At 42.5% G+C, this 26366-nt stretch overlaps 2 protein-coding genes across 9 annotated transcripts in view; one reads left to right on the top strand and one right to left on the bottom strand.

Annotated features, from left to right (window-relative positions):
- lrrc56 (leucine rich repeat containing 56) overlaps window positions 1-11955 on the bottom strand; it is a 217051-nt gene extending 205096 nt beyond the window's left edge. For 3 of the 4 annotated variants that reach the window (XM_072592453.1, XM_072592452.1, XM_072592451.1), the window contains exons 1-2: window positions 11802-11955; window positions 7933-8223 (exon numbers count right to left, since the gene is read on the bottom strand). In XM_072592453.1, coding sequence (XP_072448554.1) covers window positions 7933-7988 — 56 coding nt within the window. In that variant the 5' untranslated portion in view covers window positions 7989-8223; window positions 11802-11955. Of the gene's footprint in view, window positions 1-7932; window positions 8224-11801 lie in introns of those variants that run through there. The other variant, XM_072592455.1, reaches the window with a different exon arrangement.
- ampd3a (adenosine monophosphate deaminase 3a) overlaps window positions 9849-26366 on the top strand; it is a 48474-nt gene continuing 31956 nt past the window's right edge. Inside the window, exons 1-7 of one of the 5 annotated variants that reach the window (XM_072592447.1) lie at window positions 10230-10320; window positions 11010-11392; window positions 15147-15372; window positions 18210-18408; window positions 20879-21044; window positions 22663-22882; window positions 23788-23917. In XM_072592447.1, coding sequence (XP_072448548.1) covers window positions 11371-11392; window positions 15147-15372; window positions 18210-18408; window positions 20879-21044; window positions 22663-22882; window positions 23788-23917 — 963 coding nt within the window. In that variant the 5' untranslated portion in view covers window positions 10230-10320; window positions 11010-11370. Of the gene's footprint in view, window positions 9942-10155; window positions 10321-10812; window positions 11393-15146; window positions 15373-18209; window positions 18409-20878; window positions 21045-22662; window positions 22883-23787; window positions 23918-26366 lie in introns of those variants that run through there. The other 4 variants (XM_072592449.1, XM_072592450.1, XM_072592448.1 and 1 more) reach the window with 4 other exon arrangements.

The raw sequence follows: 26366 nt of genomic DNA on the forward strand, positions 1-26366 counted from the left end.
TGCCAGTGATACGTATCCTGCTGAATAAATTTTTAAAATACCAGTCTTCAATGCTATTATGGGAAAACTCTTGTCACCTTGTAAAAACAGGTTTAAATAAATAGCTAGTGATCAAGTAAATGGCTTATGTAATATGAGAGAACTAAACATGTCACAGCTGCAAGACATTTCCACATCGTGTTTCTATTCTCACAGTGAATGATGTTGCAGCCACTCCTGAGAGCTTAGTCCAACCTCTTGAAATGGAAAGTTACACACTCCCTTCCTCCTGTGACATGGTCTCTCACATATAAATGCAGAGGAGAGAAAGATGATAGAGAGCTGGCATTTCTTTTTGAAGATGCATGTTTTAATACTAATACTGTTTGTCCAGTGAAGAGGATTACAAGCAGCAAGATTCTCTTCAATAAAAAGTGAAAGCAAATGCTGGAAACCTGAAGGAACAGCTGGAAATGCAAAGCACCTCAGCTTGCTTCTGAAGAATTAAAAGACAATATGTTGGCCTTATCATAGAGAGAATTTTGTTTAGAAATTACTTATGGGATGTTGCTGGCTGGGCCAGTTCTGCTACTGTTAATGGCTCAAAGCACCTCATGGATGTCCAGACTTAATTTGCTAGCTCTGTTCCATTTCTGTCTCATTTAGCACAATGATAATGCCACACAAGACGATGGAGGGTATTCTCAATGAGAAGGTGGGACTTCATCTCACAAGGACTGTGCAGTAGTCATTCCTACTGATGCTGTCATGGACAGATACATCTGCAGTTGGCAGATTGATAACGATGAGGTCAAGTATTTTTTTCCCTTTTGTTGGCCACCCAGCCTTTTGCTGCAGTCTCAGTACAGCAGCAGTGTCCGATAGGACCCAACCAGCTTGATCAGTAGTACTGCTACCGAACCATTTTTGGTGATGGACACTGAAACCCCCACCCAGGGTACATTCTGTACACTTTCCACCGTTAGTGCTTCTTCCAAGTGTTGCTTAACATGGAGGGCTACAGAGCCATTAGCTGAGGGAAGATTGTGCCTTGTAATCAGCAGGTTTCCTAGTCCATGTTTAATCTGATGCCATGAGACTCCATAAGATCCAGAGTCAATATCGAGGACTCACTGGACAACTCTGTCCCGAGTGCTGCCACCTCTGCTGGATCTGTCCTGATGTGGGGTATGGGGAAAAGTACATTTCAGCACCTTTCACAACATTGAGAAGTCCCAATGCATTTTATAGCCAACTAAGGATATATTTCAATTTGTATAAAGGATTCTACAGACATGTAAAACCATCAAACAGATAATACATTTTCATTAATGTTGGTAGAGGAATAAATATTGGCCAGGATAACAAGGAGAACTGCCCTGCTCCTTTGTTTTTTGAAATTATGGCTGGGATCTTTATTTCAGAGGACAGATGCAGCTTTGGTTTACTCCTCCAACAGTCTAGTGCTGTGCTCCCTCAGTGCTGCACTGCAAGCCTCAGCCTTGATTTCGCATTTGAGTTTCTGCAGTGGGTTATGAATTCACAACCTTGTGGCGTAAAGGAGAGAACACCAACTGAGTGACAGCTGACAAGCAGCTTTACTGTCAGTATTGTAGCAGAGTTCATGTTCCAAAAGTAAAACTGTGAGGGAAAGTGACCTCTACAAAGGAGATGGCCTTACTCGGATAACTGTAGAAACACACATAAACAAGTTGGAATGTTTCTCTGAGTGGTAAGAGTGGCCTAAAAACAGCTTAACCAGCCGGGTAGCTGTAACGCTGTTGAAGAACAGAGAATATATAACAAGGCTGGAAAGGGAGGATAAACAAAATATTCAGAAATGGTGGGATCTTCCAAGAATTTACAAGAGAATATTAAAAAGTATCTGGATGAGTATATGAATAGGAAGGGATAGAGGGATATGGGCCAAGTGCTGACAAATGGGATTAATTTAGAATACCAGGTTGGCATGGAAGAGTTGGACCGAAGGGTCTGTTTCCGTGCTGTACATTTCTATGACTCTAATATACAAATAATAGGCAATCTCCACCAAAACGTCAAGGACTAAGGCAAAATTCGGGACTTAATTAATAGAGATACAATTTGGAATTCTGTTAAAATTAAAACAAATAAATATTCAGCGAGAGGTAGTCGTTATCGCACAATTTCAAGAAAAGGTCAGGATGGAACTTTGTCCTTTAGCCTTCTCTGCTTTAAGAAGAATAACCCCAGTGTCTCCAGCCTTGCCACATAGCTGAAGTCCCACATCCCTGGTATCTTTCCAGTCCAATGTTAGCTCTCACATTACGCAAGCTCTTATTCAAGCAGAACTGTTGCTTTGGTGTTAGTCAGCATGTTATCTTTAGATCAGTGAGGTGACATTGTCTGGAATTTTCACTGGATTGCTGCACACATTATTGAGTCTGCTTATCCTGCTTATATTGAAATAAAGAGATCAGGTTCAGAATCCTAAGGAGTGAGGTGTTAGAATAAGGGGCAGCAAGTTTAAAACAGAGATGAGAGGCAATTACCTCTCTCTAATCATCATGCATCCATGGAATTCTTTTCTCCAGTGTGCGGTGGTTCCCAGGATATTGAGGAAACTTAAGGAGGAGAGAGACAGATTTTTAGCTATAATAATTGAAAGGCTATGGGCAGCAGACTGGTAAGTGGAGTTAAAGGTGAGATGTGACCAACCATGATCATATTAAATAGTGGAGCAGGCTCAAGGAGCTGAATTGCCTACTCCTGCTCCCAGTTCTTATGTTTTTTATATTCTGCTTAATTGCAATATTAAATAGAAGCTCAGACAGAGGACTAGTTGATAGCTGTATAAAATCCTCATCATAAAACAGTTCTAAATGAGTTCTTGCAGGTGAATTTGGAATTTAGTCTGTTAACATTCTCAGTATAGTATTAAACCCTGATATAATTCTCACCCAATCCCCAATGCCTAACTTGATTCTTGTTTAACTTTGGGATGTGGGTGTCAATGGCACCCTTACAGCATTTGGAGCTATTCAGTAAATTAGTGAATTATATGAGTTGCTGTTCAGACCATAGCTACAGATTTTCTATGTTAGTCACAAATGTCTTCAGAGATCTACACACACTGATCTTTTTCTTGCTCAACCTCTCTCAGCACAAATCCTTCCTATTAACAACTATGTCGCTTTGGCTGTAAAACATCTCTCCTAGTTTTATTTATTTATCATATTTGCACTCCTGTCACACATCAAAAATGCTTTCAATTGCACTCCCGTACTGCCTTAGTGCTTAGTGTCACCTATAAACCTACTGACTGTATTTCCCACATCACTGGGAAATGTTAAGAGAAACAAGCTTATGAGGGATCAACGGTGGACATCAACAGTAGCACAGACTGAGTAAAATTAATTATAACGTTTTGACTGAGATTTGAGCCAATTTCTAATTCTAAGGAGTTCCACATTCTGACAGATACAAACTTATATCTCCTGATGTAATTCATGCAGGATCCAGGAGCACAAAGTTTAACAGATTTCCCTTTTCAATTGCCCCGAGACAATTTCCCAGTTGCCAGCTACAGATGCATCTGTCTGTGACAGTATCGGTAAGAGTGATCACTGTACAATCCATGTGGAGATGAAGTCCTGCCTCCGCATTGAGAGTAACCTTCATTGTGTTGTATGGCACTATCACTGAGCTAAATGGGATAGACTTCAAATAAATTTAGCAACTCGAGGCTGGGCATCCATAAGGTGCTGTGGGACACTAACAGCAGCAGAACTGTGCTCCTGCACAATCTGTAACATCATGGCCTGGCATATTCCCCCAACCATTACTATTAAGCTAGGGGATCAACTCTGGTTCAATGGACAGTCCAGGAGGGCATGCCAGGAGTAGGAAATAAGGTATCAACCTAGTGAAGCTACCAAACAGGACTACTTCCATGCCAAACTGCAGAAACAGCAAGTGATAGACAGACATAAGTGATCTCACAACCATTGCATCAGATCTAAGTTCTGCAGTCCTGCTACATCCAGTTGTGAATGATGATCAACAATTAAACTACTCACTAGAAGAGGAGGCTCCACAAATATCCCTATCCTCAATGATGACAAGAGCCCAGCACATCAGTGCAAAAAATAAGGCTGAAGTATTTGCAACAATCTTTAGCCAGAAGTGCGAAATGGATAATTCATCTCAGTCTCCTCCAGTGGTCCCCAGCATTACAGACACCAGTCTTCAGCCAATTCAATTCACTCCACATGATATCAAGAAACAGTTGGAGACACTATACACTGCAAAGGCTAGAATATTACATTGCACCAACAGAACTGAAGACTTGTGCTCCAGAACTTGCCACCCCTCCGGCCAAGCTGTTCCAATACAGTTACAACACTGGCATCCACCTGACAATGTGAAAAATTGCCCAGGTATGTCCTGCACAGAAAAAGCAATACAAATCCAACCCAGCAAATTACACCCTATCAGTCTACTCTCGATCATCAGTAAAGTGATGGAAGGTGTCATCAACAGTGCTATCAAGCAGCACCTGCTAAGCAACAATCTGTTCAGTGATGCCCAGTTTGAGTTCTGCCAGGGTCACTCAGCTCCTGATTTCATTACAGCCTTGGTTCAACCATGAACAAAAGAGCTGAATTCCAGAAGGGAAGTGAGAATGACGGCCCTTAACATCAGCCTGCGTTCAACAGAGTGTGACATCAAGGAGTTATAGCAAAACTGAAATCAAGGGCAAACTCTCTGCTGGTTGGAGTCATACCTGGCACTTAAGACCCTAAAGGATCTTTCCACATCTGACTGAAATTTACCTGTACTTCCACACACATTATCTATTGTATCCGTTGCACCTGATGTGGTCTCCTCTACATCAGGGAGACAGAATGCCAACTCGTAGATCATTTCAGAGAACATCTCTGGGACACCTGCACCAACCAATCCCACCACCCCATGGCTGAATATTTTAAGTGCCCCTCCCACTCCACCAAGGAAATGAGGGTCCTGGGCCTCTTCCATCGCCAAACCCTTATCACCATCGCCTGGAGAAAGAACTCATCTTCGGCCTTGGGACCCTGCAACCACACGGGATCAGTGTGGATTTCACCAGATTCCTCATTTCCCCTATCTCCATCTTATCCCAGTCCTAAATCTCCAACTCAGCACCAGCCCCTTGACCAGACCTACCTGTCCATCTTCCTTCCTTCTCACCCATCCACTCCACCCTTCCGTCCAACCTATCACATCCACCCACACCTTCATCTACTTATCACATTCCCAGCTACCTCCCCCCTCCCATTTATCTCTCAGCCCTCCAGCCCACAAGCCTCATTTCTGACAAAGGGCTTATGCCCAAAACATCGATTCTCCAGCTCCTTGGATGCTGCCTGATCTGTTGTGCTTTTCCAACACCACACTCTCGACTCTGATCTCTAACATCTGCAGTCCTCACTTTGTCCTGGCACTTAAGAAGATGGTCAGGTTTGTTAGAGCTGAGATGGCTAACCTCCAAGACATCACTGTAGAGGCTCCTCAGGGTTGTGTCCATTTGCAATTGCTTTATCAATGACCTTCCCTCCATCATAAGATCAGAAATGGTGAAATTCAGCATTGATTGCACAATGTTCAGCAACATTCATAACTCCTCAGATATTGAAAAACTCCGTGTTCAAATGCAACAAGATCTAGATAATATTCAGACTTGGGCTGACAGGTGGCAAGTAACATTCATACCACACAAATGCCAGGCAATGACCATCACCAATATCAGACAGCTTAATCACAGCCCCTTGACATTCAATGTTACCATCACTGAATCTCCTACTATCAACATCCTGGGGGGGTTACTATTGACCAGAACTTTATTTGGACTCGCCACATAAACACAGTGGCTACAAGAGCATGTCAGAGGTTAGGAACACTGTGATGAATAACTCATCTTCTGACTCCCCAAAGCCTGTGCACCACCTCCAAGGCACAAATCAGGGCTGTGATAGAATACTCCCCCTACTTGCTGGAATGAGTGTAGCCTCAACAACACTCAAGAAGCTTGACACCATTCAGGACAAAGCAACCCGCTTGTTTGGCACTACACCCACAAGCATCCACTCCCTCCGCCACTCATGCTCAGTAGCACCTGTGTGTACTATTTACAAGATGTACTGAAGAAATTCACCAAAAATCCTCAGAAGGCACCTTCCAAACCCACATTCACTTTCAACTGGAGGACAAGGACTGCAGATACATAAGAACATCATCACCCTCAAGTTCCCTTCCAAGCCACTCACCATCCTGGTTTGGAAATATGTTGCTGTTCTTTCACTGTTGCTGGGTCAAAAATCCTGGAATTCCCTTCCTAAGGGTATTGTGGGTTAACCCACAGCAGGTGGAGTGCAATGTTTTAATGCAGTAGTGGACAACTAGGGACAAGCAATAAATGCTAGTCAGGCAGCGATGCCCATATCCCACAAACAAAATAAAGGAAAACGCTTAAAAATGTGTTAGGGACAACATATTTTAGCAGAATCTGGATTAGTGGTGCTGGATTTTAGCAGAAGACAGTTTGTAAATTTCTCATGCCCTCTTTCCTTTCCCCTTGATGATAAAGGACATTCCTGCTTGCATTTTCTCATACGGACGTCTGACTTATTGAATTTCATTGGCTCTGTCACATTATTAATTCTTTCTATGTTTGGAAAGAGTTGGACTATGCCTTCAAAATACATGGGATATGCTTTGGGATACAATATCACACTATTGTTACACCACTCGACTGTATTACCTAACAAGTGAGTCAACTTTCTTTAAAGTCCAGAATCTGGGACAGGCTATAGGAATGACAACCCTACTAAACACTAGAAGGTAGTAACAGCAAAATTCAATTGTTAAAATGTGTCTGATGATTAGCTCAGAAAAGTCATGAAGATTTCTCCATTTAGTAGTTTGAGGTTATTATAAAGATTCCATCATGATGTAGAAAGACAGGTCATCTCAGAAAGAATGATTTTGCAGCTGGGAGTGTTTAAGTTATTGTTTCTATGACTATTAATGAATTAGGAGCTTGGGCTTTCGAAGCCTCAGGGCTTTGGGGTTTGTGGTCTGTACAACCATTCTCACTCTCTGTTCATGCATTAAAGTTCATAGAGTTACACCTAAGCTCTGGAATGTTTTTTCAATACCCCTGCGAAGGATCTTGAGACATTTTATTTTGTTAAAGGCACTCTAAAGATGCAATTGTTGTTCTTCTATTGAGTAACTGCCTTATTTGTCTAGACCTGATGACTGATGTATTTCACTAGTATCTCTTTAAATGACTCAATAAGCAGAATGTTTTGTTGTCTTGTGAATAGCTCAGGAAGTCAGGTAGCATTGTGATCTATTATTTATAGCAGACTAACAATAAAAAGTAGATGGATTAAATTGGCCAGTCTGATAACAGTAATTCCAGCATTTTCAAACTGTCCACACCCTGTGGAGGGAGAGTTTCAAGTTTGTGACCTTTCATCAGAATGACAATGAGATGAATTACCAGGTAATCTGCTTCCTAGTGATGTTGGTTAAGGGATAAATATTGACCAGGACAACAGTAAAACTTCCATTTCTTCTTCAACGTACTCCATGGGATCTTTTGCATTCACATCAGAGGGCAAATGCAGTTCAGCTTAATGAACAGTGGCACCTCTGAGAGTATAGCAATCGATCAGTACTGCCCGTCCAGCAGCAAAGTGCTCCTGTAGTACAGCCCCTCCAGTGCAGGAACAATCCCTCAATATTAACCTATCAACACTTCCCCAGTCCAGCCCCTCCAACACCACCAGACTTCCAGTAAGATGACAGTGGAGTGGGGCTTCTGAGCCTGGGACTTGTCCACTCAATTCACTTCTCTTTTTATTTATTTTCTTCTTTTTCCTCTCTTCTCTCACGTGCTTTCCTCTTTTATTTTGTTTTACTTACCTCTTGGTGAAAAGCTTGGCCACTGCGGCAGCATTGGTGGCAGTGGGTGAGCCCATGGCAGCAACGTTGGAGGTGAGTTTGGGTTGGCAGCAGCTTCTGTATCATCGAGGTGGTCCTGGCTGCTGCTGTGGATGTGAGTCTGCATCCAGTGCAGATTCATGGAGGGTAGCGGCAGTGGAGGCGTGATGGTGTTGAAGTCTGAGATTTGCCTTCCAAGGTGGTGGCATGACTTAGGGAACTTGTGCCTGGCCACTAGGCCCATGCCCATGGTGGAGCACTTAACAAGAAGATCTATAAAGTAAAAAAATCACACAACACCTGGTTATAGTCCAACAGGTTTAATTGGAAGCATTAGCTTTCGGAGCGCTGCTCCTTCATCACAACCACCCCTCTCTGTATTTGTAGCAAAGATTCCATTAGGGAGTGGATAAAATGGCTTTTGCAAGAGTGCTCGATTGTTTCTCATTATATCCACAATGCAATCCACTTTGCAAATGCTAAGACCGGTAGGATCATACTTAAAGAATGAACAGAGAAACAGGTTATGCAAGCTCTTTGAAAGGGTGATCCATTAGGTCCCCACACAATCCTTTCACCATAGTTTTCTTTTACTCATTCAAATGAACGTCCAATTGATTTTTGAAATTTCCTTTGAAATTTGATTCTAACAACCTTTGATTCAAAGGTTGTGCCTTTGTGTGATTTTTAACTTTGTCCACCCCAGTCCAACACCAGTATCTCTAAATCATGTCTATAAAGTTGGATTTTTGTTTTATTTCTTCATTTTACTGCCTCTATATTCACGTTTTGGTTTATTTTCCGTTGTTTTACAATGGCACGGAGAGGGCCAACTCTAATAACAGCTTTCACTGTATTTTGTAACACGATAACATGACAATAAATAAATCAAATCAAATCAACAATGCAGCAATCCTTTCCTACTGATTCTTTGACTCTGATTTGGAGGAGCCGGTGTTGGACTGGGGTGGACAAAGTTAAAAATCACACAACACCAGGTTATAGTCCAACAGGTTTATTTGGAAGCACTAGCATTCAAAGCGCTAATGAAGAAGCAGCGCTTCGAAAGCTAGTGTTTCCAAATAAACTTGCTTAGCTGCAGCACTCCCTTAATACAGCGCCTCCATCCTCTAACAATGTAGCACTCCTTCAGTACTGTTCTTCTGATGCTCCACTGTCCCTTCAGTACTACAAAAAGGGTTAAGCAGTGATGCAATAGAGGATTCAAAATAATAAGGTGTTTTGAGAAAACAGGTATGTTATTTCCTCAGAAGTGAATCAGTAACTAAAGGTTATAGATTTAAAATATTTGGCAAAATGAACTAGAGGAGAAAAATTAGACAAATTTCATTTAAAAACAGAGTGTTGTTAAGATGTGAAAGGCACAACCTGAAGGGTCATTAGAATCAAATTTCAAAGGAAATTTCAAAAATCAATTGGACGTTCATTTGAATGAGTAAAAGAAAACTATGGTGAAAGGATTGTGTGGGGACCTAATGGATCACCCTTTCAAAGAGCTTGCATAACCTGTTTCTCTGTTCATTCTTTAAGTATGATCCTACCGGTCTTAGCATTTGCAAACTTAGATTGCATTGTGGATATAATGAGAAACAATCGAGCACTCTTGCAAAAGCCATTTTATCCACCCCCTAATGGAATCTTTGCTACACTAGACATTAATCGATGTTCTGGGCTCCTCTAATTGTATCCAGTTACAGAAGCAATTAAATTATTTTAAAAATATACAATCAATACTTTTTTTCCTTGCTTCTTGCTGTTTGTCCAGTTCATAAATTTTCAAATATTTCCGGAATGTGGCTGGATGGTGCTCATTAATGGGTCTCCAAAGGCAGGAGCTGAGTGGCATTCAGTGCAATCAAATGAGAGAGGGAGAGAGAGAGAGAGAGAATGAGAAAGGGAAAGAAACACACAACTCCTGCATCGCCATTATAAAGCGGGCACTGCTTTCTTGGGTTCCTGAATCACTGCAGGTAAGGTCTTTTCTTGTGCAGTTCCAGGCCACAATATTTTTCTCAGTTTTCCAAGGGGCCATTAACATCTTAAATTTAAATAATTTCCCGCAACCAATCCCCTTAAAACATTTCGAACAAACTGAAAGGCGTCTGGCTTATTGGTGACTGGAGGGAGGGTGTGACTCATTCCGGAATGATTGGAGGTTTTGTTTCTGGTTACCTGAGATCTGTTTTACCGTTTTACCTGCCTGAACAGTAAGTTTAACCTATAAAGGAACAAACAACAGCTCTCACTGGTACCAGATTGTCTGTGGTTCTATTGGGAGTGACATCAGTGGAATCAATTGGATGATTAGACTTGGGATTCCGTCTGTTGTTCCAGTTTAAATATAGCCAGGTATGAGATGGTAAGAATTCACAGTGGGACTGTGACTGTAGCTGGAGCCAGTGTCAATCATCTCAGTCCTGGTGTTGTGGTGGACTGTCAGGGTAGATGACTCCTGGGGCAATTAGCCCAGTCCAGGTTACTCTCTCTGTGTTTGTGAATTTATCACGTGTGTTTGCTATTTACTGCAGTCTAATTTGTTAGATTTTGTTTAAAAGAGAGAAATTGCAACTTGAAGCATTCCCTTTAATTCAGTGCCCCCATTCAATTTAACCGGACTGATGTATAAATACAGTGACTACAAGAGCAGGGCAGAGGCTCGGAATCCTGACTCCTCAAAACCTGTCCACTGTCAGCAAGGCACAAGTGTGATGGAACACTCCCCACTTGCCTGGATGAGTGCAGCTCAAACAACAACAATGAAGCTGACACCATCCAGGACAAAGCAGCCCACCTGATTTACACTCCATCCCTCCAACTTCACTCTGCCACTGACGCTCAGGAGCAGCAGTGTGTACCATCTACAAGATGCACTGCAGAGATTCACAAGGGCTCCTTAGACAGCACCTTCCAAACGCATGACCTTTATCACTGGGAAGGACAAGGACAACAGATTTAGGGGAACACCGGTCAGTTCCCTACCTGAAGTGAGACCTTGCCCTTCCTTCACTGTTGTCTGATCAGAATCTCTTCCCCAACAGACCTGTGTTACCTGCATCACACGGACTGCAGCAGCTCAAGGAGGCTGCTCCCCACTACTTTCTCAAGGGCATGCAGGAGAGGCAGTAAGTGCCGGCCAGCCAGCAACACGAGTCATCTGAAAGAATTAAAAATGCCCTCCTTGTCCCGTTCACATTCCCGGTTATGAAGCTGAGGGAGATGCCCACTGCCCTCAATCCGGTTGGTATTTACTGCTGATCCCGTTCGGCTGCAGCCTCTGGCGGTGCTTCAGCTGCTTAAAATAGCGCCAGTCCCCGGGAATAAAACACGGAGCGGCGGCTCATTGTAAAACCGCGCCGGCTTCGACACACCGGCACCCCGGGAGCGGGACCGGGACCGAGAATGGCCGGAACCCCGATCATAGGTAAGGCCGGGGGGGGGGGGGGGTGGAGTCCTTCTCAGATCCAGACGGTCAGCCCCCGCAATAAATAATCTGATCCTGAGATGTTCGAGAGAACCCCCCCTCTCCCCCTCAGAGTGAGGGCGGGGGGCAGTTTTCCACAGTCTATGTGCTGGGTCCCGCCACTTTTGCGTTTTTGTTTCTGTTGGGCACAGCATGAAAAAGTTGAATTTGAATCTTTCAAATATTTCTAAATCTACCTTCTCTATCTAGTTCTGAAAAAGAAAATTGTCCTACCTCCGAAAGTCTCTTTAGAAACAAATAAGTATTTTTATTCACTGTTGTAATCAATCTAGGAAAATTCATTGTGCGGGGAAAAATACTGGGCAGGAGCTAAAGATTTGAAGACACAACCGGCATCTTATCCCATTACCTTGGGCTTAGTTCTTGAGATTAGTTGACTTGCTGTGATTCAGGACGGAGTGAAACTGCAGAGGGCAAAATAGTTTTCCATCCACTGCAGTTTGAAAGTTACAGGCCATTCTGATACAGAACTGTTTCCACTGTTTCTGAAGAGTCAGGAACTGGTGGTCAGAGAACCTGGATGGATCCAGGGTGGTTGGGGGAGGGGTGAAGATAGATACTGTACGCACTTTTTTTTTGTTAGTTGTGCTGACCGCCCAGTGGAAGCAGATTCAATAGCAACTTTCAAAAGGGAATTAGATAAAAACTTGGAAAGGCAGAATTTGTATGGCTATGGGGAAAGAACAAGGGATGGTTTAAACAGCTCTCACTGGCCTCCCCCCGTTATGATTGCACAGTCTGACCTAGACCTGTCCTTCTCAATTCTATAGTTAGCTTAGTTTAAAGATTCCAAGCCATGCCTGAGAAATTTCTCCCATACTCAATGATAATGTGTATCTCCAAACAAAGCAAACCAAAGTCTTAGAAATCCAGCTGCTGTCCGTCGCAGTATTTACAGCACAGAACCAGGCCATTTGAGCGAACTGGTCCACTTCTGTTTATGCTCCACAGGAGCCTCCTGCCATATTAAGTTGACCGCAGTTTGTATTCTAATCGAGAATGTGTATGTCACATTTCACGTGATGACGTGGGATCATTTCCCCTGGAAGAGCGAGTGGTGAAAGAAGTGAATAAGAATAGGAATTAGGAGATTGTCTTAACACAGAGGATTGTTGAAGCACAGAATACTTTACAACAGGGAATAGTTGAGACAGACTCCATTGTATTAATAAAGGGTTTGGAGGCAGAGTCGACCAATGGGATTAGTTTGAGATTGGTACAGTGCAATGGGGCAGTTAATTTGGGAATGATCTATAGCTTTTCAGAGATAGTGAAACTGTGGGATTAGTTTGATTTATACAGAACTGAGAGGGCAGGTCACTGGGATTTCTTTGCTTTTGACACAGGGAGAGTAGGACAGTGGGATGAGTTTGGGATTGATTCAGAATTATGAGTCGGGGGGGGGGGGGCGGTTGTCAATGGGACGAGTTTGATATTTTTCTAGGATTAACCAAAGATGCAAAATGGTGTCACTTGGTTTCAAATATTTGGGGTTATAACTGTGTCAGTGTAATATAATTTGTGGTTAAGTGGAATGCTGTGTGCCTAAGCTGTAATAGCACTAACTGGGAGGTATCAAAACTATAAGCCAACCTCCCATCCATTGACTCCATCTATACTTCTCCTGCCTCGGAAAGTTAGCCAGCATAATCAAGGACCCTTCTCACCTCAGAAAAATCTCTTCTAAACCTCTTCCATTGGGTAAAAGATACAAAAGCTTAAACACAGTTCACAACAAATTCAAGAAAAGCTTCTTCCTGCTGTTATTAGACTTCTGAATGGACCCCTCAAATTTTAAACTTAATGTTAATCTCATTCGTTGTGCACCTTCTCTGCATCCGTAACATTGTAATTCTCTTCCATAACCCTAATGCACTTTATATGGTACAATCTGCCTGTCCTGCATGCAAAACAAAAAACTTTCATTGTACCTAGATACATGACAGTAATAAATCAAATCAAATAAAAAAGTCTGGAAATACTGTATGGTCTTCTGATAGTGAACTGTGTATAAATAAATAGCAAATTCAATATCATAGAATTACAGAAAAGTACAACGTGGGAGGCTGTTCAGCTCATTAGGTCTGTGTTGTAGAGCTTCTTCAGAAATTAAGCCCACTGACTTTAGCAACTGAATAAAGTTGTCTTGTGAAGTACTTAATATCCTATTAGATTGTCACCATGAAAACAGGCCATCCTTCCCTCTCTCCTGATTGTGTTATACGTTGGCAATAAAGGGCTCTTGCAAATTATTTGTCTTTGTTGTCCCACCTTTCGTAATGAATTTTTTGACAGTTAAGCATATTTTTATTACCAAAGATAAATCAATAAGTAATCATGAACTCTAACAAATCACATGTAAAACCCTGATTCTATTAAGGAAAATTCCAGGATGTTCCTCTTACCCTTCGTAACATAGTATTAAAGTAGGCTATTCAACCCCCTCAATAGTGTGACAGTGCTGCTCCTATAACAAGATTATGTTGAATTTAGCTTTTTTTGCCAAGGGGTGTGTTTATGGGGATGTTACATCATTAAGTTGTGATAGAGTTGGTTGGGTTTTCAGATATGTTAAGTTATTCTATATTCTGTTCTCTTCTATTTGTGTTTCATTCAGTAGTTTGTAAATAACTTGTTTTGTTTAAAACTGAGTGGTTGAGCCAGCTGAATCACTCCTGGAATATCCACCTTACATTTGTCTAAAACAACTAATAAGGTTAAGGTCTGGGCTACCTTCTTAAAATATTTTAAGGGGGTCTGACCAGATCCATAACAGAATCTGTTTAAAAAAGGTCAATTCAAACCCAGGTTCTTACAGGAGAGATGTTAGAGAGAAAGGATCAACCAGGGATCATTTGCTGAAGCATTGAACCTCTTTTCACAGTAGCTGTTTCTCTGTCATTGCAAGTTTTTAACAGACTGCTTGCTAAAACCAAGTCAAACCAAAAGACCCCTGAACTGGAAGAACTGGCCACTCCTCTTTCATTGTATGAGTATTTTAAAACAAAACCTAAAAGCCTTTTTTCTCTGATTGTTGCCTTTGCCAATGGCTAACAGATACTGTCTAAGTCCTGAAACCCAGACAAATTGGAACTTTTGCCTTTCACAACCCCTCTTGAAAAATCCCAGGACAACATAACCTTGTTAAAGGAACAGCATCATCACACAAGCATTTCACAATTTAAACCATAGCTGATCTGTATCATATACTTGCCTTGGCTCTCCATTCTTAATAAACTTGACCAGTAAAACTCAATCTCTGATTTACAATTGTTACTTTGAGTTCCCATCTTCTCACTTTTGTGAGATAGAATTTCATGCTTGTACCATATCTTGTGTGAGATGTATTTTCTAACTTGTCTCCTGAATAGCCCAACTCTAACTTGGAAACCCCCCACCCCCACACCAGCAAAGTAGTTTTCTTTATATCTGCCCCATCAATTACTTTCAAAAGCCTAAATACTTCAATCTTCCACATTCCAGGGAATAGAAGCCAAGTTTACTCCCATTTGGAGTGCCTGGATGTGATCAGTTAACTTGACCAGGGATTTTCAATTAATCATTGACCCTAAGCTGGCACCTCTTATGAGGGGCATTCACTTCAGTTTGACTGAAGTAGTAAATACAAGAGTGAAGGATGTTCTAATGACTCTGTTACAATATAAACAACAATCATATTTTGTTCCCTCCGCAGCTGAAATGCCCAGACAATTCCCAAAGGTAGCACAGACAGAGGAGGATGAGCAAGTTCGAATTATAGCAGAGAAGGTGTTTGCTTCTGCCCTACGTGAGGAGGACACCAAGGATGCACTGTCTTTGTTTGACATTGCCGAAGACTGCCCGATTGGTAAAAAGGAGGCCACAGAGAGGGAGCTACAGAAGGAAATTGCTGAACAGCAATCAGAGACCACTGCAAAGAGGTTGGCCCTTGATTGTCCAGAACTGTGGATGTTGTAAATGAGAAACATAATCAGAAGTTGCTGGAAAAGCACAGCAGTTCTGGCACCATCTGTGAAGAGAAATCAAAGTTAATGTTTCAGGTCCAGTGACCCTTCCTCAGAACTCGGGTCACTGAATCCAAAGCATGAACTTTGATTTCTCTTTGCAGATGCTGTCAGCCCTGCTGAGCTTTTTCAGCAACTTCTACTTTTATCAATAAATGATCCCAGTTGACCCTGCGCAAGGAATATTGGAGGAGAAAAAAACAACTTCTTATACATTTTCGAAGGGGCATGACAACATTAAAGGGGGCCATTAACTATTGTACTGGTGCTGGCACTTGGATGGGGCTAATTAGCTCCTCTCGCTTGCTGTTCCCCCGCAGTTTTGTAAATATAGTTCCCTTTAAGTATTTATATAATTTCCTTTTAAAAGTTAACTATTGAATCTCTCCATTTCAGGTAATTGCATACAAATAGACCACCCCTCTGGTACTTTTGCTAATTATCTTGACTGTGTGTCCTCTGGCTATTGACATTTCTACCAGTGGAATCATTTCTTAGAATTTAATATTCAAAATCATTCATTACTTTGAACTCTCATTACATTTCCCCGTCCCCTTCTGTGGTTTAATCCAAACAATCCTAGTTGTTATTATTCTCTCAACATTTGATAAATGATAGAGGATGCTTTACTTTATTTAATCCTGTGTTATACCTGACCCTTAAATATTGGATGGAAACAGTGCAGAAGGAACTTTGCTTTTTGTCTGTGATGCATCTATCAAGAGAGTTTCCAAAGGCACAGTATAAATGAAACTTTTACTCTCTATCTAACTCACCTGTACTTGTCAAGGGAGTGTCTGATGTCACAATGTAGGGGAGGCTTCTACAGAATCTTGACAGGACTGTCCAAACATTTTTGTATGGGGACAGGGGCTACATTTCATTTTTTCTCTCACATGGGAGTTGGTGGCAATTTTCTAAAAAAAGTAAACTTTGCCACAACCGCAAACATTAATTTAAGAGAAAAAAAATGTCCAAAGCAATAAAATGATATTTTAAATAAATGAGTTATTAATAAGTAAAGGCAATTAAAATGTGCCAAGCAGCAGAGCTAACTGAAATAATTTTTTTTGCCCTTTTGGTTAAGAAACAAAGGTAGAGGGACAAAGCGATTGGACCTAAATCCTGATTACCTGCGAAAGGGATTGGAACTGGGCCTCAGTTACGGAATTGGCTTTAGTTAACATTGGCCTTGGTTCACCACTTGTGGGGCACAATCTGAGCTGGGGGTGAGAAGGGATTTTCCCATTTCTCCCAGTCTGTTATGTGGATACATTTCTGGGGAGGGAGGAGGAGGGAAAGGTGAGTGTCCAGCTCATTCTAACTCACTCACTCAGTCATGCGCCCCTCCCCCTTAGTCACTCTCTCATTCACTTGTCCTCCACCAATTGCTCACCCATTCACCCTGCAGTCAATCTCACACCATCTATGAGCATGGCCACTCTCTTGTCACCCACACAACTCTCACCCACTTGCTTCCCTCACTGACAGTTTGCCTAACACTTACACCCCATCTCTGACACCGGCAGTAGCCTCACTGTCTTATCAATTCTCCCTAAGCCAGTGCCTGTCAGAAAGCCTCCTGACTGAGTCAAACTGCTCATGTTGTGCTGTACACAGCTCCTCCAATCACAGGCTGTTTTTTTTCAATACTTGCTGCTTCTGGATTCCCTAGTGGCCTGTATTTTGAATACGGCTTGAGGGGTGACATAGAGCCAGTGGGCTGCCTTATGGACAAGCCTGCTCTAGAGCTTTTTATCTAGCTCATACATTCTTTAAATTCCCTTCTAAAAGATGGGGCAGAGTTGCAGTGACTCTTCCAGCTCAAGCTCAAACTAGGACAAGAGGGCATAGCCTCAAAATTAGGGGGAGCAGATTTAAGACTGAATTGAGGAGGAACTTCTTCACTCAGAGGGTTGTAATCTATGGAATTCCCTGCCCAGTGAAGTAGTTGAGGCTTCCTCAGTAAATGCTTTCAAAGCTAAAATAGATAAATTTTTGAACAGTAAAGGAATTAAGGAGGGCGGGTAAGTGGGACTGAGGCCACAACAAGATCAGCCATGATCTTATTGAATGGGGGAGCAGGCTTGAAGGGCCAGATGGCCTACTCCTGCTCCTACTTCTGATGTTGTTATCCCTCCACATCATAAAGGGAGAAAAACATTTAAAGTTTCACTTTTTTAAAGAAAAGGTCCACCCCTTTTCCTTAGCACACAGTTTGCTGATCTACAATAGGTCCCAATCTGACAACACCTCAATTGTTTCAAGTTACTCCACAGCCTTGCTCTTGGCTAATCTCAGTAATGTCTCCTGCCTCCCCCCACCCCTGCGAACACTCTGTGATTCTTGCGCTTCTCTAATTCTAATCTCTCTGATCTTAGTTGCTGCTCTGTTTGCAGGTGATTCCTTCAGCTGCCTGGAATTCCCTCCTTAAATTTCCTTTCCTCCCGGCTTCTTTTAGACTCTCTTGCGCATCTGTCTTAATGTCCCCTAATTTGACTCAATGTCCAGTTTTTCTTTGCTAATTACACGACATTAAAGCTGCTACATGATAAAGCCTGTTGGTAATTTGTCTCTTGATCCAAGTCTGATTTTTTTTCTCTCAGTATTACATTTTCAATAAATACTCTCCCACTCTGAATATTGTAGTAGATTATTGATTTTGATCAACTTTACTTGTGACGATTTGGTTTTTAGAGAATAGAAGACCTCAATCGTATTTCCTGTATCTCTCCAAACTTCTCTTTTCCCAGAAAGAAGAGCCTCAGGCTGATACGATCCCATTCGTTGTCCTTGCAGATCCCAACTCCTGATGTGACTTTCTCAGTGGTGGATTCCCCATCTTTGACTCCACAGACACCCATTCAGAGTGTTCCTTTGTTTGGAATACAACTGCCCTATGACGTGCCTGAATTTCAGCGAGTGACCATTACTGGAGACTACTGTGCAGGGGTAATGAACACATCACTACAGTTGATTTTACAATTCTCATCCATTTTTTCTCAAATCCCTTTGGGTTTTATTCCTCCCTATCTGAGTGAAATCCTCTAGCTGAACAACTGTCCAAGATATCTGTGCTCCGTCACTTTTGGGCCTTTAAGCGTCCACTATTAGTGGCCAGGCCTTCAGTTGCTTGGGGTCTGAGCTCTGAAATTCCCTCCTTACCTCTCCTCCATATACGGTGCTTCTTAAAACCTGAAATAAAATTTGAACTACTTTACAGGTCGAGCAGCATCTGTGGAGTGAGAATCAGAGTTGATGTACCACTGTTCTGCCTACAATAGAACAATATGTTCATTGATTGTTCTATAAGGTTTTTAATCTTATTATTTTTACTTTACTTCATTTCATTTTATCTCTTCACAGTTCACTCCGAGTGAAATGTAACTCAAGGTCAGTCCAAAAGATTGAGAAACAGTCTGGACCCTTTCTAGCCTTGTCCCATTTACTGGTTATGTTACCAGACTAATAAACCAAAAATGGGAATTCAAATCCCACCACAACTGTGAATTGAATTCAGTGTATTAAATTAATCTGATATAAAAGTCTAGTATCAGTAATGGTGACCTGCTGGATTCTGGTGATGAACTTTGGACACTAATGTATAGGAAAGGAAATCAGCAAAGGACTTCTTCAAACATTTTGGGATGCCACATGGCTCAGTGGTTAGCATTGGTGCCTCACCATGCCAGGGACCTGATTTCAATTCCACCCTCGAGCGGCCGTCTCTGTGGAGTTGGACCATCTCTCTGTCTGAGTGGACTTCCTCCGGGTGCTCCGGTTTCCTCCCACAGTCTAAAGATGTGCAAGTTAGGTGGATTGACTGTGCTGAATTGTCCAGCATAGTCAGGGACGTATAGGCTACGTGGGTTAACCATGGGAAATGCAGGGTTACAGGGATAGGGTTGGGTTGTGGGTCTGGATGGGATACTCTTTGGATGGCTGGTGTGGATTTAAATGCTGAACGGCCTGCTTATACACTGTAGGGATTCTATGATCCTTATCCTGTCTGGCACACGTGTGTCTCCAGACTCAGCAGTGTGGCTGATCTTAACTGCCCTCTGACATGGCCCAGTTAGCACCTGCGTTAAGGCGATTATGTATATAGTCTTATCAATGCTACCCATATGCTGTGAATGTATATAAACAGCTTTGTCCTTCTACCATCCCTTCTACCAAACTCTGAGCATTTTTTAAGACAGTGGGTTAACAATTTCCATTCGTCTAAAGGATCCCTCCCCGTGGACTGTGTAACTGGTATCTTATGTGCCAATTGCCATCTCTAAATGTTAGCAGTTTTAATCTTGAATGAAATAACCACAGTGTACAAGTCAATTATTATTCCTTCTGTGCAAATGCAGTAAGAACTTTTTAGTGGGGTACAAAAGAGGCAACAAGATAAATCAACAAGTAGGGGTTACAGGCGGTTCTGCTATAAAGTGCGTTTCTTCAACGCGAGTTGTTTATAACGCAATTGAAGAATTTAGACCATCATTTGAAGAACATGACCTTTCCTCATCTGTATTGGCTATAACGCAATTCCAGTTCCATTGGTTTAAATGGTACTGCTATTATGTGATTTTCTTATAATGCAGGATCACATCGGAACAGGGCTATCATGTTATATCAGAACAGACTTTATGTAGAATTATATAAGATATATCCATTTATTCAAAATTAGGATGTGAGCATTTCTGTTAAGGCTTGCCAATCCTTAATTTCCCTCAAGAAAGTGGAGAAGAGGATGGAGATAAAGTAACTTCTTGAACACAACTGAATATCTTGCTGAGCATTTCCAGAGAAGCAGATTTTTAGTCAATCACATTGCTGTGGGTATGTCTTAGTTAGGATGACAGATTTCCCTCCCCAAAGGACATTAGTGAGCAAGATGAATTTTTGCAACTATTTGATATTTCAATGGTAACCATTGTTTTAGAGCACAGAACAGGCCATTCAGCGTGTAGTGAGAATTTATGCTTGACAAGGAGAAAGTGAGGACTGCAGGTACTGGAGATTAGAGTCGAAAAGTGTGGCCCTGGAAAAGCACAGCAGGTCAGGCAGCATCTGAGGAGCCATTCCTGATGAAGGTCTTATGCCCGAGATGTCGATTCTTCTGCTCCTCAGATGCTGCCTGACCTGCTGTGCTTTTCCAGGGCCACACTGTTCAACTTTATGCTCAACAAGAACCCCTTCCCACCTTACTTTCCCTTGCCTTGTGCAATGCAAACTTGGAATTTAAGGCCAGTGGGCCTAGTGCAGAACTGGGAAGACTGGGGGAGGTGAGGACTTGTACAGCCTAGGAGGTGCTGAGAAAGTGCTGAGAAATTGGAGTAGAAGTTAAGTCTAGACTTCAAAATGGAGGCGGGGGCGGGTAGGGGGAAAGAAAAGCTTAACGAGTTCTGTCCAATACTGTCTTACCCAGATCACTGTCGAGGACTATGAACACGCTGCCAGAGGCCTGATCAAAGCCCTGTTCATTCGTAAGAAGTACATGCGTCTTGCCTACCAGCTCTTCCCCAGAACAACAGGCCAGTACCTACAATCAATCGAAAATGATCAATGGCTAGAGGAAGATGAAGTTTTACCAGGTACGTGGATTTGAATTGTATGTGTGTATGCATGCATTTATGGAGGGTATGGGTGTGCTTGTGTCTATGTATTTGAGTCAGTCTATCTTGATGTTCATTATATTAGAGAACCTTTAAGTGTCAGTATTGGGAAGAGTGCATGCACGTTGAGAATGTCTATTTCAGTGTATGGCTGTATATTTGCATGCATTTAAGAGGATGGTTTCATGTGTGTATATTCATGAGTGTATCTTTGTGTCATTGGATTGAGGTAGAGGTTGTGTAGAATGGAAGTAGAACACGATACGAGCGCCAATTTAACAATTTTTATTGTGGCAAAATCCCAGCCACTGATGTGAAATCTGAGCATTATAACCAGTTAATGTACAAAAATGCTTCATAAAACTTAAGTTTTGACTTTGACATAAGTAAAAATAAAGTAACAGCATGTAAAGTATATGAATATTTATTGCTTCTAGTTTTAACCAGTGAGACTCTCATATAGACTTTGCAGAAGATCTCTTAGCAACTGGCAAAATTGATGAGGTCCACAAGCCCTGTTCAGCTTATACAAGTGCTTACCACTTGTCCAAACTCCCACCAAATCCCACAACCCCATCTACCCATCCTCTCCCCTTATCTTAGAGATCTCAGGGGGTTGTAGGCAATGGTTCCTCCTACGCTGTGCAGCAATCCAGAGCTTGCTATCAGACCCGAGCACAAATTGGCTCTTTTAAGTAACCACAGTGTGTAGCAGTGTAAAATAGGTTAAAGAAGTCATCAATTTGAATGAATAGGCCACGGCCTGAAGGAAACCTAATTTCAGAATAAGGGGAAACTCATTTGAAACTGAGATGCAAAGGAATTTGTGCCATCAGAGGGTAGTGAATTTCTGGAATTCTCTATCCTAGAGAGACTAGTTCATTGAAAGTATTTAAGGAGGCAGATAGCTTTTTGAAATATTGAGGAGTTGAAGCCTATGAAGAACTGGCATGAAAGAGGAATTGAAACCTGGGGCAGATCAGTCATGACCTTACAGAATGGTGGGACAGACTTGAGGGGCTGAATGTCCTATTTTTGCTCCTATTTCTAATGTTCTCAAAGGAAATGTTGGTTGTGAGACTGGAGAAAGTTCTAGAGATAAAACGTTGTGAGGCCATGGAGGGATTTGAAATCAAGGACAAGAACATTAAAATCAAGATGTTGCTTAACCCATAATGCAGTTACTCCAGGGAATACAAAACGATTGTATGCAGTCTCCCCTGATGATTTAACTCCTGAATCCTAGCAATCAGATAATGACATATTCTGACAAGCAAGGAAATGGGGCTTGAGTAATCAAAACACTCTATAATATCAGACCCATAGATGCCTTACCCTAAGCCAATGAATAACCTCACGGTCCTGAGATTATGTGATTGATCACCATGATTGGTCAACAACTCTAACACCATTGGACTTTATGAATACCAGTATTGACATTGAGGTTTGTTTTGGCATCCTTGAAAACAGAAATTCTGCTTGTTACAGTTTGAGATTTCTCCTTGCTCTTATGAGATGAAGGCATGTTTATCATTGTTCAAACTATTGATAGGATGCAGTTAATTACAGCTAACTGCTCTCCATTTGTATTGAGCAGATTTCCATCCACCCCCCAGGGATGGTGAGGATCCATATGACCTCAGTCTTGCTCCGGACAATCTGGAATATGTGGCAAGGATGAAGGAGGGAATCATCTTTGTTTATGAAAACAAGGAGATGCTGGAACTGGATGAACCCAAAAGTCTACCTTACCCAGATCTGCAAACCTTCACTCTGGACCTGAATCATGTCCTCGCCCTGATTGCCGATGGGCCCACGTAAGTTCACTCCTTATGGAGCTAACAAGGAATTGGGCAGTTGTTAGGAGATACAACATTTTATCTAATCAAAGATGACTTCTTTTGAAAGTTCTGAAAATGTTATTCTTCTGAGTGTAGATTTTGCAGTGTGCAGGTTGGTGACACAATATAGAAGTAGGAGAGACAGGGTGGAGAACTCAGTGTTGGATAGATTATAGGGCAGATTAATAGATTATAGGATAAACACAATACGGAATGCTCTGTGTTAGTTGTTTTTAGTTGGAGGTTGGCATTGCCCGGCACTCTATTGTGAATGTTATCTGCTACTTGTCAGTCCAAGTCTGATTGTTGTCTGATTTCTGCTGGTGACTGGCTTGCATTGTTCAGAAAAGTTATGAATAGAACAGAGCAATAGATTCAGTAGCTAACAGCCACACATTGATAAGTGAAGGTCTTAATTTGGTACTGATTGTGTCTATCATGCATTATGAACTTGCCACTTTTCACCATATTACCCAAAGTACCTTACAAAGCTGATTCAAGGCATCAAATTCAACTCTAACTTGACTCAGTATTACTTTTTAAATTACAAGTCTAGAGCTTTAAACTAATGAAAGAGTTACAATTGATCACACTGCATCAGGAAATTCAAGGCAGGAATGCTGCATCTCTCCCTGCCACCCCATTATTGTATATTGAACAATTGAGGAAGATGGGGAGATTTTGTTGCATTGAAACAATCTTAAATTGAGGTCCTGATTGAACACTTAGAAACTGAAAAACTGTTTCATTTGGGTCGGGGGGCGGGGGGGGGGGGGGGGTGGTGGGGGGGGATGCTGGGGGGGTGTTGTGGGCTTGAAAGTTGTTAAGATAGGATTTGAATTGAATATCTAATTTCAGACCTAATGACATTCCTTCCACAGGAAGACTTACTGCCATCGGAGGCTAAACTTCTTGGGATCAAAATTTTACCTGCACGAGATGTTAAACGAAATGGCAGAACTTCGGGAGCTGAAAGGTGTACCCCATCGGGACTTCTACAACGTTAGGAAGGTAATGCATCTGTATAGATAAAGAGGAATATTATTTCCCATGGCAGTAATGATCTGAGATAGTTGAAGAGAATCTGTGCTTTCCTATCATGCAGATTGTGCAGCTATTAGAAGAATGCAAGAAGGTCACCAATAAATGCCATAGGACATTCAAGAGAAATATCTTTATCCAGAGTGGGGAGGATGTGAACCTGATACCACAGGGAGAAGTTGAGGCAATGTATTACTAGCTTCAGAAGTTCCACTCCAGTCAGTGACACACACTCAGTGCGGTTCTACACCAACAGGTATTCCCTGTAATAGATGGTGACTAAATTACTCTAGATAGATGCATTGTAGGGTAAGCTAAATAAACACATGAGGGAGAAATATATGTGAAGATATGTTAATGGAGTGAGATTAAAGGGGTGTGGGAGTGGGAGGGGGCTCTTTTGGAGTATTAACATTGGCATGGACCAGATTGGATGAATGGCCACAAACTACACAAATCTGTGAAATTTCCAACTTGGAATCACCTCTTTTAATAAGGAGTTGGACATGTGCAGCTTTTGAGAGGTGGGGTAGCTATCATTAATTTTTTTAGTTTTCTCAAAAAAAAATCCTGACCTTTTCAGGCCCCCCCTGTTGTGATTGCACACTGTTCATTCACCAAATTATTTCAACTGGTGTATTACGGGCCAAATTGTTCCCATTGCGTATAAGCTTCAGCAAGGATAACTTTGCCCGTGGTTATGTTATTACCCTGTCTGTGAATCAGACTCAAATAATTCTGCCCACCAGTACCTTCACAAGGCATCTTGAGATTGACAATAAATTTCAGTCTTGTCAGCAAGTGATTTAAAAGTAATATTTTTTGTTCTTCATGATTGAATGTGATTACATCTGGAAGAACAAGATTCATATTAATCAGGTCTTCTGTGGACATCTGGGGAATAAGCAAAGAATTTAAGATAAACTTGTGGTGAATGAATCAGGCTGCTGTTTCTAATCCAGCAGATACTAATTTCTGTATTAAAGGAGAAATCCTTATATTCCATGAACGTTCATTTAAACAGTGCCAATCATGAGCTCAGGACGTCCTAATTAGCAAATATTGGCTTGGTATGAGCTGCGGCTCAAAATGTGAGTCCCACTGCAGAGACTTCAGCACAATTCCAGGCTGACATACCTACCTAGTACTGAGGGAGTGGTGCACTGCCAGAGGGTCAGTATTGAGGGAATGTTGCACTGTTGAAGGGTCAGTGCTGAGGGAGCGCCGCAATGTCAGAGGTTCAGTATTGAGGGAGAACGGCACTGTCCGAGGTTCAGTATTGAGGGAGTGCCGCACTGTTGGAGGGTCAGTGCTGAGGGAGCGCTGCACTGTCGGAGGGTCAGTATTGAGGGAGTGCCGCACTGTTGGAGGGTCAGTATTGAGGGAGCGCCGCACTGCCAGAGGGTCAGTGTTGAGGGAGCGCTGCACTGTCAGTGGGTCAGTGTTGAGGGAGCGCTGCATTGTCAGAGGGTCAGTACTGAGGGAGTGCTGCACTGCCAGAGGGTCAGTATTGAGAGAGTGTTGCACTGTTGAAGGGTCAGTGCTGAGGGAGCGCCGCACTGTCAGAGGTTCAGTATTGAGGGAGAACAGCACTGTCAGAGGGTCAGTGTTGAGGGAGCGCTGCACTGTCGGAGGGTCAGTATTGAGGGAGTGTCGCATTGTCGGAGGGTCAATATTGAGGGAACGCTGCACTGTCGAAGGGTTGACACTGACGGAGTGCTGCACTGTCAGAGGGCCAGTGTTGAGGGAGCCCCACATTGTCGGAGGGTTAGTACTGATGGAGCGCTGCACTGTCAGAGGGTCAGTGTTGAGGGAGCACTGCGCTGTCAGAGGGTTCAGTACTGAGGGGGAACTGCACTGTCAGAGGGTCAGCACTGAGGGAACGCTGCACTGTTGGAGGATCAGTGCTGAGTGAGAACTTCATTGTCAGAGGGTCAGTACTGATGGAGTGCTGCAGTGTTGGAGGGTCACTATTGAGGGAGTGCTACACTGTCGGAGGGTTGACACTGAGGGAGCGCTGCACTGTCAGAGGGTCAGTGTTGAGGGAGCACTGCACTGTCAGAGGGTCGGTTTTGAGGGAACCCTGCACTGTCGAAGGGTTAACACTGAGGGAGTGCTGCACTGTCAGAAGGTCAGTGTTGAGGGAGTGCCGCATTGTCAGAGGGTCAGTACTGATGGAGCGCTGCATTGTCAGAGGGTCAGTGTTGAGGGAGTGCTGCACTGTCAAAGGGTCAGTGTTGAGGGAGCACTGCGCTGTCAGAGGGTCAGCACTGAGGGAACGCTGCACTGTTGGGAGGGTCAGTATTGAGGGAGTGTCGCACTGTTAAAGGGTTGACACTGAGGGAGTGCTGCACTGTCAGAGGGTCAATGTTGAGGGAGCGCTGCATTGTCGGAGGGTCAGTACTGTTGGAGCACTGCA

The sequence above is a fragment of the Chiloscyllium punctatum genome, chromosome 22, assembly GCF_047496795.1.
Source record: "Chiloscyllium punctatum isolate Juve2018m chromosome 22, sChiPun1.3, whole genome shotgun sequence".
NCBI lineage: Eukaryota > Metazoa > Chordata > Chondrichthyes > Orectolobiformes > Hemiscylliidae > Chiloscyllium > Chiloscyllium punctatum.